Here is a 15,507-nt window from a genome sequence, read left to right as displayed (position 1 = left end):
CATTATCTTTCTTCTGAAGGAAAGATCATTTGCATATACAGTGGCTATCGGGAAGGGGTTAATGATGTTAAAGGGTTAAACATTGACTTCTAATAGGTGCCACTAGAGAGACCGCTTTCTTCCTTCTAGAGCAGCATTCATTTCCTTTCGCTGGCCTATAAGGCTATGTTCACACTTTGAGTTTTTGCTGCATTTTTTTTATGCGGATTAAAAGCTTAGTTTTACAGTACCAGCAAAAGCTATGAGATTTCAGAAATTTAATGCACACACTTGGTTTTTTCTTTCCTGACCAAATTGGAAAACTTCTGCGTTGTTGAAAACTGCAGCATGTCACTTTTTCAGCGTGTTTTTCACCCATAGAAAGCAAAAGTGCAAAAAACTCAGATATCAGGTTTTGCTGCGTTTTTAGTTAAAAAAGCAGGTACAGCAGGGTGTAAAACTGATTTGTTTATATGATTTTCCCAAGTTTAAACCATAATGTCTCGATGTTCTCATCTGAGATGGCAGTTAGGATTAGTACAGTTTAATTAAATTAGTGATGTATAAAGAAAACATTGGCCGACCAAGGTGTGAAATCGAAAAATCCCTGAGCAACTTAAGGGCTGACCAAAGTATGAAAGTAAACAGTGTCCTACAATGTCTTAGGTAAACTATTCCCTACCAATTCACCTCCCCCCTCTGTTACATTTGTAATTGTGTATTTTTTCATGAACTCGTGTGAACTTTTTTGTCCAGAATAGTCACTATTTTTTCAGACATAAAAATCTTTTTCCACTAAATAATTTGATCAAATTGTACTTTTTTCCAAAAATGGATTCACATATGTCTTCCATTGGTGACCTGTGTTCATGCTTCTGTGGTGGAAGCAAAGCTGAACTTTGAGATCCTGAAAAACGCAACAAAACCTGCTTTTTATAAGCAGCTTTTTTACTGCTAAGATTTTTTGGTTATCCTACAGAAAAAAACGCAGCAAAAACGTAATGTGTGAATGTAGTCTAAGACGCTTTTGTCATATTAAGTAAAACAATACTCCATGGACTTGTGCGTTGGACATAAAAATATATGTCCACTTCTTGTACTCACCCATGCTTCCAGCGGCCCACAATGCACCGTCTCATGCCCACTAATTGTCTCCCCACAGGCTTGCGCCCTGGACCCGATGCTGGACGACTCTGTGATGTTCGCAAAGAGGCTGCGGTCCCTTAACCGCCCGGTGACCCTAAAGGTGGTGGAAGATCTCCCTCACGGCTTCCTCACCCTCTCCCAGCTTTCACAAGAGACCCGAAACGCCACCAACGTGTGCATAGAACGCATCCGGCAAATTCTCAAAGAGGAGCCGCCCACCCCTCCGCCCGCTGCTCCCAGAAAACACCGCAAGCTGGAGCGGACCCTGGGGAAGAGCCCGGTGACCGAGCGAGAGATCGGTGCTTGAAACCATAAAGTGCAATAACGAACTTGCCTCACTGGTCACTCCCTTCCCGATAGGAAATTACCAGCTAACGCAGCGCTGGGCCACGATGGAGCCCGATGGGTAATGCTGGTTGTGTGCTGTGGGAGAGGGAAGAAGAGTGCCCTATATTGGACTTCCCTCTACATTTGGCCAGGCCCGGGCCTAAGGGGGCAAAGTAACCAGTGCGGAAATATTACTGCGCAGTTTTCTGGTGCTGACAGAGGCGGCAATGAATTTAGGAGAGAAATGTAAGGGAATTTGGATGCGGCCCATGAGCATTCACATCAGATCCATTTACCTCTATTATATATGTTCTGGATGCACTTAGCGTGATCGGAAGTGCCCTCACGTCTAATCGTCATTACTCTTGTTGGGTCTTTAGACCTTTTCGACCCAAGTCGTTGCCTAAAACGAAGAAGTAAAGGGGGAGGGGGGTAACTTTATTACCCCGAGAACCAAGCTCTTCCGAGCCTCCTCTCGAATGGTGCGGTGGGTGCGTGTGCTTCATCCATCATCTATGGGACAGCCCGACCACCAACGCCACTGCGACTAGTCAGAAACGGCACGCTGACTTCTAAAGGGGTCCTCCGTGTGACTTTGATTATCAATCGAATTAAAGGGGTGACCTCTCTCCATTTTAAATTTTATTTATACCTTCATGTTTTATACTTTTGATCAGTATTATATATAGAAACACATCCGATAAGTCGCCAGGGAGGTGACACTTAACTTTTCTTTATTGGTACTACTCACAATTAATCTCCGGGAGAAAACAAAAAATAGTGCAAGCAAACAAATTATTTGGTGGATATATATATATTTTTATGTGAGTTGTAATTTTCTTCAAGACCACGAAACACCTAAAAAAAAAAAAAAAAAAATTAAGTTTTTATTTTGTGTTTTGCACATGGACGTTTTGTGTTGACGCCGTAGGTCTTGGCCGGAGAGATTTGACCACCACATCCATCTATAACCTCAACCTCCACCCAATAGTTTGCCCCTGGTGTCGACAGGTTCTCTGCCTTTGGGTCAGGTCTAGAGTTGGGCAAAAAGATCATTCGCCGAACCCTGATCCAGCGGGACACTTTGATACGTCGTGGCCCACCAGATTCCTGCCAGCATACTAATCAGAAGAGGCACCAGGGATGTCGACAGGTACAAGGAGGCTCCGCAAGGTTCACGAACTACCGACGTGGCCACTTGGATCAGGATCTTGCAAATATTTTTTGCTCAACTCTACTTAGGCTACAGGTTGCCCAAAAAAAAAAAAAAACCCCAATGATTGGCCAATGCCGCAATCTCAACCTGCTGCTTTACGGCTGCTGCAAAACTACAACTCCCAACATGCCCTGGCAGCTGCAGATTTGAGATCACTGCACTTAGAGAAGATTATATACCAGGCGGCGACCCAAATGAACACCATCGTATAGTTCGGGGGATCCTTGCCGACTCCTTTACGGGCACTTAAAGGGAAAATCTTCCATCGTCAGGTCAGATTAATAATATTGTAAGCGATGAGCACTAATATTCTATTTATTCTATATCTAACTCACCAGCTGTATCCTACGTACACATCCTGTATATACCACACCTGTAATTCTGTATATACACCTCTATACTCCCTTGTATATACCTGTAAACACACGGCCTCTGCATAAGTGTATATATCCAGGCCTATACAGAAGTGTAAATACCTATATATATATTTTTATGTACATTTCCTTCTCGACGCTCAGACGCGCCGTCTGAGCAGAACGTCTCCTCTGAGATCTTTTATATACTGCACTCCGGCTCTTATACAGGGGGAAAATCTTATTTTTCTGTGGTTGGTTTTTACCTGTGAATAAAAAAAAAAGTCTATAAGTAATGTCTCGTCTCCTCTTATTATATAAAGTGAAGCTGCAAGTAAGAGTTTGCGGGATTAGTTTTTTAAAGGGAACCTGTAATCTGATGACGAAGAGCAGGAGCCGAGCAGATTAATATATAGCTTTGTGGGAAAAGATTCAGTATATCCTGTATTTTTATTGATTAAAATCCCTGCTGTTTCTTTGCTTGGGAGTCCAGTGGGCGGTCTTATAGAGTGGAGGTGTCAACCAGTGATTGGGGACCGCCCACTGGACTCCAAAACAGAGAAAGAATGGTGGTTTACAAAAGTCTGGAAGTTATCCACTATCCATGAATAAGGGTAACTTCCTGATGGCTATGGGTCCCAAAAATGGGGCCTGAGTCCCATTATAAGCTCATCTGCTCCATTCATTCCTTCTGAGACCACTGGGTGGATAACTTCCAAAATTGAGAATATCCCTTTAAGTCTTAAATTCATGAAGTGCAGCTTTCAATGTAGTCTATAGGAGTCTTAAATATCCCATCCTCCATGCTTTACACTGCATCTTCACTAGTGTTCAACACCTGTGAAAAGCAAGCGCAAAGGGTGATTTGCATTACAACAAAGTCTGAATCAGAGTTCTAGCTTGTGGATGGGGCTCAGGAGTCGGCTTCACACATGGGAAATCCCGGTTGTGTTACATTGCTGACATCTGTTTCCAACAGCAGCAAGCGTAACAACAACAAAGTAATCTTATTTTTTCACGTTTATTTTTTTCATCCCAATTGTAATTTTTCTCATTTTCCATTACATTCTTTAAATGATGGTAATGGGGTCAATTCAAAACTATAAGGGTCTGTGCACACGTTACGTATTTGGTGCAAAAATTTCGGCAGCATCTCTTGGCAGGAAAAATGCAGCTGCAAAAACGCGCCTTTTGGTGCTTTTTTTTTTTTTTTTTTTTTTTAATTGCGTTTTTTTGGTGCAGATTTTCCCCATTCATTAATAAGGGTGAGATCTGCAGAAAAGAAAATGAAAGAATTGACCAAATCTGCAAGGAAAAATAAGCACTGTGTGCACGAGGCGTCAGGATTCTCATTCCCTTTGCTGCCATCAGGATATCTGTATACCCGGATGCAGCGTATATTATCATCTCCTGTTCCTGCCGGACCTGACCCTAATCCCCAGCGCTGCCTCCCGGATTTCTTACTAATCTGTTCAGCTGCTTTCCAGGAAAAGATTTCTGACTGCGAGATAAACTACAGAGGGAGAGATAATAATAATATGCAGAAAATAGTAATACACAGACAGGAATGCAACAACGAGCTACACGCTGTCCAGAGGGGCCCTAATACACCATCTATTCCCCCAAACTTAGGTGAAAAGGTGCAGCCTCCTATGGGTTAAAAAGACGTGGTTAAACCAAGCCGTTTTTTTTTGGGGGGGGGGGGGGGTTATGTTTTTTCTCTTTCGGCTTCTATGATCAGCTGTGAATACAATTTTTTAAACAGAAAATCTCTGTAAAAAAAAAAAATCTGCTCCAAAAAAAGCATTAAAAAAAGGGGGGAAAACGCAACGATAGGAGCAGATTTCTATTGAGTATTTTGGTGCAGAAAAAAAAGCGATTTTGCACTTGGGATTATAATAATAGTGTAATAATGAGGATGAACTGTAATACCAGACAAGACCCATGTATAGGGGTGGCGCTGTTATTGGGACGGACTGACATCCGCAGAAGCTACTATGAGATTCATAGATCTGGGTCCTCATAGTGGGTGGCTATGGTGGGACGAGTAGTTCCCAACGTCACTGTTCACATTGCTGCTAGTGCTGTTTTTTCCTAAAATATGAGGCCAGTATGGGAGGTGCTCCAAGTCCTCTATCTGCCCTAATCTATCAGGTCTTCTTTCCCCCCTTGAAGAACCTGGATTGTGCCCTCTAGATCCTTATCATATCCACTTGATAGGCCTAAAAAAAATTGGTGGGTTCTGACTAATGTTCCCAAGAATAGGGGTTAATAACCATCAGACCTGTGGTTGTAATTAAAGGGGGTTATTCCCATCTTCATAGATGGATACTGTCGGATAGAGCTTGTAAAAACAATCACTTTTGCAATTTACTCCTAATTAAAATTTGCAGCCGTTCCGGAGATATTAACACTTTGCTCGTTGCCTTGGAGACCGACCACCACTGCTCGACAGCAGAACACGAGCAGAGCTTACAGCTCTTTTCTATAAAGCTTGTAAGCGCTTGTTTTCAAGCTGGCCAGGACTGCAACTGTTGCCTTCTAATCCCCGGCCAGCTTCAACGCGGTACTTACAGGTTATAGACAGCAGCAGTGGTCGGTTTCCTCGACGACGGGCTATAAACCAAAGAAAAAAATGTTAATATCTCAAGAACGGCTGCAAATTTTAAGAAATCAGTAAATTGCAAAAGTGCTTGTTATTACGAGCTCTATCCGACTATCCATCTGTGAAGATGGGAAGAACACCCTTTAAATTTCAAGAAGGATTAAACAGTCATTTTTAAACATGAATTATCACAGGAAGTACACTGGCCTCATCAGGTCTAAGCGATCTATATAATGTATGCAATTTGCTTTTGGAAAAAGGTTTACTTTAAGATATTAAAGTAAAAAAAAAAACTGCATGAAAGTCTGCACATGTGAATACAGCCTTATGTATTAGACCCCGCTTATATATTATAGCTCCTGTTATATTGGAAGCCATGATGCCAGTGTGACATATAATTCTGAGCAACATCCTCGTCCTGTGGCCTCGGCATTACACATCTGCTCTATCAGCCTTGGCCATGTCTATATATACTGCGGCCACATCCCCGTTTACAGGCCTCTTTCCATAAGAAATCCAAATGTGCAAATGGAATAGACAATAGATGGAAATTATTGGCAATTATCAAGACACCCTCAATAAAGGAGTGGTTCTGCAGGTGGGGACCACAGACCACATTTCAGTACCAATGCTTTCTGGCTGATGTTTTGGTCACTTGGATGTTGGTTGCGCTTTCACACTCGTGGTAGCATGAGATGGACTCTACAACCCACATAAGTTGTTCAGGTAGTGCAGCTCATCCAGGATGGCACATCAATGCGAGCTGTGGCAAGAAGGTTTGCTGTGTCTGTCAGCGTAGTGGCCAGAGGCTGGAGGTGCTACCAGGAGACAGGCCAGTACACCAGGAGACGTGGAGGGGGCCGTAGGAGGGCAACAACCAAGCAGCAGGACTGCTACCTCCGCCTTTGTGTAAGAAGGAACAGGAGGAGCACTGCCAGAGCCCTGCAAAATGACCTCCAGCAGGCCACAAATGTGCATGAGTCTGCACAAACGGTTAGAAACTGACTCCATGAGGGTGGTATGAGGGCCCGACGTCCACAGATGGGGGTTGTGCTCACAGCCCAACACCGTGCAGGACACTTGGCATTTGCCACACAACACCAGGATTGGCAAAGTCGTCACTGGCGCCCTGTGCTCTTCACAGATGAAAGCAGGTTCACACTGAGCATATGTGACAGAGTCTGGAGACGCCGTGGAGAGTGATCTGCTGTTTGCAACATCCTTCAGCATGACCGGTTTGGCAGTGGGTCAGTAATGGTGTGGGGTGGCATTTCTTTGGAGGGCCGCACAGCCCTCCATGTGCTCACCAGAGGTAGCCTGACTGCCATTAGGTATCGAGATGAGATCCTCAGACCCCTTGTGAGACCATGAGCTGGTGCGGTTGACCCTGGGTTCCTCCTAATGCAGGACAATGCCAGACCTCATGTGGCTGGAGTGTGTCGGCAGTTCCTGCAAGATGAAGGCATTGAAGATAGGGACTGGCCCGTCCATTCTCCAGACCTGAATCCGATTGAGCACATCTGGGACGTCATGTCTCGCTCCATCCACCAACGTCACGTTGCACCACAGACTGTCCAGGAGATGTCGGATGCTTTAGTCCAGGTCTGGGAGGAGATCCCACAGGAGACCATCCGCAACCTCATCAGGAGCATGCCCAGGCGTTGTAGGGAGGTCATACAGGCACGTGGAGGCCACACACAATACTGAGCCTCATTTTGACTTGTTTTAAGGACATTACATCAAAGTTGGATCAGCCTGTAGTGTGCTTTTCCACTTTAATTTTGGGGGTAACTCCAAATCCAGGCCTCCATTGATTAATAAATTTGATTTCCATTGATGATTTTTGTGTGATTTTGTTGTCAGCACATTCAACTTTGTACAGAACAAAGTATTCAATGAGAATATTTCATTCATTCAGATCTAGGATGTGTTATTTCAGTGTTCCCTTTATTTTTTTGAGCAGTGTATATCTGTGAGTATTTTTGTACTTTTCTGTTGTGCACTTCACTTTAATATTTTCCAAAGATTACGCTATGATATCATAGGCGGATTACAATGAGGACGATCTGGGCTACCGCCTGGGGCCCGAGGCTCCGGGGGCCCATGGCCAGATCGCCCTCATTATAATGTTTTCGGCAGAGGCAGAGGGACCACACTGTACCATTAGACGCCGGCCGCATCAGGGAGACAGACGCCCCCTGCACGCTGTGTGCTGCGTCTCCAGGACTGACGTCACACAGTGGCGCCTGGAGCTGCTTCACTTCAGCCTGCAGGAGAGGAGCTCCTGCTTCAGTGGATGGCGGTAAATAGTAAATGCGAGGTCGAGTCCCGGGCAGGATGTCTGGAGTGAGGAGGGGGCTGCAGGACGCTGCTCCCCTCCTGATGAGTTCACAGGATCCCTTACTGTCAGGTTCGCGCCCACTCTGCTGGGGCTTTGTGTGACTTATTGCCGGAGTCTGACATTTGCTGCAGATCAGGTCGCGCTGTCAGTGCCAGGTCATCGGCTCCATCGTCACCAGATCTGCAGGAAAATTCACAGTCCTGCAATAAATCACACTGAGCCCCAGCAGAGCGACCACAGGCATCAGCAGACCGGATCCTACAGTGCCTGTTCAACCCTGAACCTGCAGGACGTCACATACTATACTGCTCTATATATAATATGTGAGGTCCTGTAGACAGGTGTGATCAGTACAGTGTATATCCCTGTACAAAAATTGTCATCCAGTTTAAAGATTAATGTACAGTATACTGTGGTACAGACATCAGATGGGATATAACAATGTGTATAGTATATAACATCTGATGTCTGTATCACAGTATATCGTACTAGCTATTGAACCCGTTCTACGCACGGGTGGCGAGCTTTTTTTATTGGTATATGCTCCCCCATCCTGGTATATGCTTCCCCCCATCCTGGTATATGCTTCCCTCCATCCTGGTATATGCTCCCCCATCCTGGTATATGTTCCCCCATCCTGGTCCATGCTTCCCCCCATCCTGGTATATGCTCCCCCATCCTGGTATATGCTTCCCCATCCTGGTATATGCTCCCCCATCCTGGTCCATGCCCCCCCATCCTGGTCCATGCTTCCCCCCATCCTGGTATATGCTCCCTCATCCTGGTCCCCCATCCTGGTATATGCTTCCCCATCCTGGTATATGCTCCCCCATCCTGGTCCATGCCCCCCCCATCCTGGTACATGCTTCCCCCCCATCCTGGAATATGCTCCCCCATCCTGGTCCATGCTTCCCCCCATCCTGGTCCACCATCCTGGTATATGTGCCCCATTCTGGTATATGCTCCCCCATCCAGGTATATGCTACCCCATCCTGGTATATGCTTCCCCCCATCCTGGATCCTGGTATATGCTTCCCTCCATCCTGGTATATGCTCCCCCATCCTGGTCCATGCTTCCCCCCATCCTGGAATATGCTCCCCCATCCTGGTCCATGCTTCCCCCCATCCTGGTCCACCATCCTGGTATATGTGCCCCCATTCTGGTATATGCTCCCCCATCCTCCTCCCCCATCCTGGAATATGCTCCCCCATCCAGGTATATGCTCCCCCATCCTGGTCCATGCCTCCCCCCCATCCTGGTATATGCTCCCCCATCCTGGTCCATGCTTCCCCCTCCCATCCTGGAATATGCTCCCCTATCCTGGTCCATGCCTCCTCCCCTCATCCTGGTATATGCTCCCCCATCCTGGTCCATGCTTCCCCCTCCCATCCTGGAATATGCTCCCCTATCCTGGTCCATGCCTCCTCCCCTCATCCTGGTATATGCTCCCCCATCCTGGTCCATGCTCCCCCCCCCATCCTGGTATATGCTCCCCCATCCTAGTCCATGCTTCCCCCCATCTTGGTCCCCCATCCTGGTATATGCTCCGCCATCCTGGTATATGCGCCCCCGTCCTGGTATATGCTCCCCCATCCTGGTCCCCTATCCTGGTATATGCTCCCCCCTCACCCTGGTCCATGCTCCCCATGTCCGCATAGCGCGATATCCGGTTTAATTTGAATGAATACAAATGTGCAGAGTGTATTCAACAAAATGGCGCCAAAGTACGCGCATGCGCAGACCACGCGGTCCATTTTGTCGAAGACACTGTTCATATTTGTCTTCACTAAAATAGCGCCGGAAATCGCAGTATGCGCAGGCGCCTATTCCGGCGCCACACTCCTCCCCCGGCCTCTCTAGAGATGACAGGACCGAACAGGTATGTGTTTATGGTGCCTTTGCATACTGCGATCTCCGGATCCCTGTCTGGGATGTAGATGTGTCTTTCTGTCTGCGGCCAGACTGTGCAGGTATTGCACTTGCGCAGTCTATAGAGGCTTCTGACAGACGGACACATCCCTGATTACACTATAGATACCAGTCATGTATTGTCATATAGACTGTACAGGGCCGTACCTAGGGGAATCGGGGGGGCATGTGACCTGGGTACATTCGTCAGGGGGGTGCCTCCGGGCCACCTCATGCTGTGGTCAGAGGTGTCTCCCAGGTAGCTGCATTTTGCATTCGACCATTCTCTGAGCTGGCTGTGGAACCGACAGTCGATCAGAGACGGGAGCTATGTACGGGCTCATAATGTATACAGGGAGCTATGTACGGGCTCATATTGTATATAGGGAGCTATGTGGGTGCTCATACTGTATATAGGGAGCTATGTGGAGCTCATACTGTATATAGGGAGCTATGTGGGGCTCATACTGTATATAGGAAGCTATGTATGGGCTCATACTGTATATAGGAAGCTATGTGGGGGCTCATACTATATATAGGGGACTATGTGGGGGGCTCATACCGTATCTAGGGAGCTATGTGGGGGCTCATACCGTATCTAGGGAGCTATGTGTGCGGCTCATGCCGTATCTAGGGAGCTATGTGGGGGCTCATACCGTATCTAGGGAGCTATGTGTGGGGCTCATACCGTATGTAGGGAGCTATGTGTGGGGCTCATACCGTATCTAGTGAGCTATGTGTGGGGCTCATACCGTATCTAGGGAGCTATGTGTGGGGCTCATACCGTATCTAGGGAGCTATGTGGGGGCTCATACTGTATCTAGGGAGCTATGTGTGGGGCTCATACTGTATCTAGGGAACTATGTGTGGGGCTCATACTGTATCTAGGGAGCTATGTGTGGGGCTCATACTGTATCTAGGGAGCTATGTGGGGGCTCATACCGTATCTAGGGAGCTATGTGGGGGCTCATACTGTATCTAGGGAGCTATGTGGGGGCTCATACCGTATCTAGGGAGCTATGTGGGGGCTCATATTGTATCTAGGGAGCTATGTGTGGGGCTCATACCGTATCTAGGGAGCTATGTGTGGGGCTCATACTGTATCTAGGGAGCTATGTGGGGGCTCATACTGTATCTAGGGAGCTATGTGTGGAGCTCATACTGTATCTAGGGAGCTATGTATGGGCTCATACTGTATATAGGAAGCTATGTGGGGGCTCATACTATATATAGGAGGCTATGTGCGGGCTCATATTGTATATAGGGGACTATGCGGGGGCTCATACTATATCTAGGGAGCTATGTGTGGGGCTCGTACTGTATCTAGGGAGCTATGTGTGGGGCTCATACTGTATCTAGGGAGCTATGTGTGGGGCTCATATTGTATATAGGGGACTATGCGGGGGCTCATACTATATCTAGGGAGCTATGTGTGGGGCTCACACTGTATCTAGGGAGCTGTGTGTGGGGCTCATACCGTATCTAGGGAGCTATGTGGGGGCTCATACCGTATCTAGGGAGCTATGTGTGCGGCTCATACCGTATCTAGGGAGCTATGTGGGGGCTCATACCGTATCTAGGGAGCTATGTGGGGGCTCATACCGTATCTAGGGAGCTATGTGTGCGGCTCATACTGTATCTAGGGAGCTATGTGGGGGCTCATACCGTATCTAGGGAGCTATGTGGGGGCTCATACCGTATCTAGGGAGCTATGAGTGGGGCTCATACTGAATGTAGGGAGCTATGTGTGGGGCTCATACTGTATCTAGGGAGCTTTGTGTGGGGCTCATACTGTATCTAGGGAGTTTTGTGTGGGGCTCATACTGTATCTAGGGAGCTTTGTGTGGGGCTCATACTGTATCTAGGGAGCTATGTGTGGAGCTCATACTGTACCTAGGGAGCTATGTGGGGGCTCATACTGTATCTAGGGAGCTATGTGGGGGCTCATACTGTATCTTGGGAGCTATGTGGGGGCTCATACTGTATCTAGGGAGCTATGTGGGGGCTCATACTGTATCTAGGGAGCTATGTGTGGAGCTCATACTGTATCTAGGGAGCTATGTGGGGGCTCATACTGTATCTAGGGAGCTATGTGGGGGCTCATACTATATCTAGGGCGCTATGTGTGGAGCTCATACTGTATCTAGGGAGCTATGTGGGGGCTCATACTGTATCTAGGGAGTTATGTGGGGGCTCATACTGTATCTATAGAGCTATGTGGGCGCTCATACTGTATCTATGGAGCTATGTGGGGGCTCATATTGTATCTAGGGAGCTATGTGTGGGGCTCATACTGTATCTAGGGAGCTATGTGTGGGGCTCATATTGTATCTAGGGAGCTATGTGCGGGCTCATACTGTATCTAGGGAGCTATGTGTGGGGCACATACTGTATCTAGGGAGTTATGTGTGGGTCTCATACTGTATCTAGGGAGCTATGTGTGGGGCTCATACTGTATCTAGGGAGCTATGTGCGGGCTCATACCATATCTAGGGAGCTATGTGCGGGCTCATACTGTATCTAGGGAGCTATATGTGGGGCTCATACTGTATCTAGGGAGCTATGTGTGGGGCTCATACTGTATCTAGGGAGCTATGTGTGGAGCTCATACTGTATCTATGAAGCTATGTGTGGCACCCCAGGGGTCTGGTTTCCACAGTAACAAGCAATGTTATGTCTGAGAGCAGGTGGGAGGTCTCTTGGTCAGGAATCCTATGCATGCCACACCTCCTGCCCAGTCCTGGGAGGGGAAGGACTTCCCCTATATAAACCTGGGGCTGAGGCAGGGTTAGAGAGTTCAGAGGGAGAGATCAGCCAGGAGGGCTGACAGGGAGCTGTGGCTCCGGCTGGGCCCAGCTCCTGGGCCATGCCAGAAGTAGAGACAGAGAAGAGAGGCAGCTATGGGAAGAACAACAGGAGCTCTGTGGGAGCAGTGTTACAAGGAGTCAGGGGCTGGCAGCTGCAGAGTTCGCCCTGACAGAGAAGATTTCTTACCGGACCCGGAGTCCGAGGCTGTGGGGACTAACTCTTACCCAGCAGCAGAAGCCGACCGGCAGGGGATTTCAGGTCCTCAGGCCCAGAAACCCGAAGGCAAGGTCACACGCGTGGGACCAGCACCGCCATCGTGGAGCGGAAGCCATTAGAAGGCCCCGAGTCACCGGCCATACGGGTGAGCACCACACGGCACACTCAGGGACGTGGGCTACTTATATCCGCTTCTAGCAAGGTAGCCAGAAGAGTACAGTCAGTTTGGGAGGCCTACAACTCCGCCTGGCCAGGGGAGATCCCATCTGCTCAAGGTCTGACCAGGCCCCGTTCGCTAGCAAGTACTCCGGGAGGGTCTATCGTTGTTACCAGTAAAGACCCTGAATTACACCGCACCGTCTCTGAGTGGTTCCTGCTACCCCCATCTTCCACGTCGGCTGCCCTGAGGCCATACCCCTCCCGTTGGGGGTTATACTATCACGCTGCACAATTCTACACCGGCCTCAGCGGTCTGCCCTGCAGCGGCAGCTCCATAGCTGCAAATCAACGGGTGGCGTAGTCGACACTCAAATAACACCTATCAAGACTGCCACACACTGAGTTTGACTCCCTGGGCATGGACCGGGTCCCCGCCACTCGGAGACTACAACCCTCATCTGATCCGGTTCCGGGTAAGCCCCTGTGCGCGAGACGCTGCGCGACACAGCAGGCCCAGGGGCGCGTCAACTTTGGCGTAGTCGGCAGGATTTCGTGCCCGCAACCACCGGGTACTGCGTGCCTGAAAAGCAAAGACTGTTCAAACTTACCAGTGGTGAGGTTTCCCTCCATCCGGCGCCATCTTCTGCCTTCTTCCCACCATCCGTGGAGTTTTCCCGCCATTGGACGCCATCTTGAGGACGCCGCGCGGGAAGAAGAGGGGCGTGGACTCCGAAAGCGCGCGAGAACTGAAGCCCCGCCTCACGTCCGGACGTTGCGTAAGGTCCTGGAAGGAGCCCAGCAGACGCCGACGTCACCGGAGCGCGACGGAAGGTCCTCAACCCTGACGATCTACTGCGGAGCCGCGGCCTACGGAACAGGATCATCGCAAGGTAGGCCACGGTCCACTAGGGGGGAGGAAGATGTCGGATGCGGAGGAGAGCTTCACTGCCTCAACCCCCGCCAGCGCCACCGCTGCTGCAGTTATGCCCTTCACCATGCCCTATATCCCGGGAGCAGCTTGGCTACCCCAGTACTCAGGGGAGTCACATACCCTGCATGACTTTAGAGAAAAGCTGGATAGCCTCTTCCAGGTGTACCCCCTCACAGAAGAGCAAAAAGTGAGCATCCTGGTGGCCCAACTAACCGGGGCAGCCAAAAGGGAAGTAAAATCCTGGCCACCTGGGAGGAAGACTGTCGCAGAGATACTAACCCAGCTAACCGAGGAGGAGCTGCAGTACTACCAATACGAGGAAAGCCAAGAGGACCCGGACGGGTCTGAGGACTACCCTCAGGAGGGAGCACAAAGAGGACATAGCTACTGAAGGGAAGTAGCGTGAATAAAGAGCTGTAAATAGTTACCCGTAAGGGTACAAGGACTGCTGCTAATTAAAATATGGTCCCCGTTGGGATTAGTGAATTGTTCCCCGTGTGTCCCTATCCCTTACCAGGCTGAGGACTGTGAGCAGCCATCCCCTATCCCTTACCAGGCTGAGGACTGTGAGCAGCCAATCCTTATCCCCACTGGCCGAGGACTGAGAGCGGCCATATCCTGTAAATAATTATGTGTTTCTAGTAATTTATAGGAGTCGTTGGTGGATTTACCGGGAATCGTTTGTACAGTTAGTGGAGCGTAACCCAGGATGGACTAAAAGACTGTTAAGGACTCGGGGCAGGACAGACCCCTACCTGGTTACGTCTCCCTGTTTTGGTGAAATGGACACCTTTGTTTCCTTCAAAGACTGCACCCGGTTGCGGACATGCCGTGACCACCTTTATGTGTTTTTCTAATTGTATTGTTATTGTTATATCTTGTTATGTTTTTCTAAAATATGTTTAGTCCCGGAGTACTAAATTTCACTAGGGGGGAATGTGGCACCCCAGGGGTCTGGTTTCCACAGTAACAAGCAATGTTATGTCTGAGAGCAGGTGGGAGGTCTCTTGGTCAGGAATCCTATGCATGCCACACCTCCTGCCCAGTCCTGGGAGGGGAAGGACTTCCCCTATATAAACCTGGGGCTGAGGCAGGGTTAGAGAGTTCAGAGGGAGAGATCAGCCAGGAGGGCTGACAGGGAGCTGTGGCTCCGGCTGGGCCCAGCTCCTGGGCCATGCCAGAAGTAGAGACAGAGAAGAGAGGCAGCTATGGGAAGAACAACAGGAGCTCTGTGGGAGCAGTGTTACAAGGAGTCAGGGGCTGGCAGCTGCAGAGCTCGCCCTGACAGAGAAGATTTCTTACCGGTCCCGGAGTCCGAGGCTGTGGGGACTAACTCTTACCCAGCAGCAGAAGCCGACCGGCAGGGGATTTCAGGTCCTCAGGCCCAGAAACCCGAAGGCAAGGTCACACGCGTGGGACCAGCACCGCCATCGTGGAGCGGAAGCCATTAGAAGGCCCCGAGTCACCGGCCATACGGGTGAGCACCACACGGCACACTCAGGGACGTGGGCTACTTA

At 49.0% G+C, this 15,507-nt stretch overlaps 1 protein-coding gene across 4 annotated transcripts in view; it reads left to right on the top strand.

Moving 5' to 3' along the window:
* The window catches only part of LIPE (lipase E, hormone sensitive type), a 33,345-nt gene extending 30,931 nt beyond the window's left edge, over positions 1-2,414 (top strand). For all 4 annotated transcript variants that reach the window (XM_073655896.1, XM_073655895.1, XM_073655897.1 and 1 more), the window contains one exon: positions 1,142-2,414. In XM_073655896.1, coding sequence (XP_073511997.1) covers positions 1,142-1,432 — 291 coding nt within the window. In that variant the 3' untranslated portion in view covers positions 1,433-2,414. The remainder of the gene's footprint in view (positions 1-1,141) is intronic.
* The last annotated feature ends 13,093 nt before the right edge of the window (positions 2,415-15,507 follow it).

The sequence above is a fragment of the Phyllobates terribilis genome, unplaced genomic scaffold, assembly GCF_046119375.1.
Source record: "Phyllobates terribilis strain yellow unplaced genomic scaffold, ASM4611937v1 Scaffold_12__6_contigs__length_324123572, whole genome shotgun sequence".
Lineage (NCBI taxonomy): Eukaryota > Metazoa > Chordata > Amphibia > Anura > Dendrobatidae > Phyllobates > Phyllobates terribilis.
Note: the sequence above shows the minus strand (reverse complement) of the source record. Positions and strands in the feature narration are given on the sequence as shown.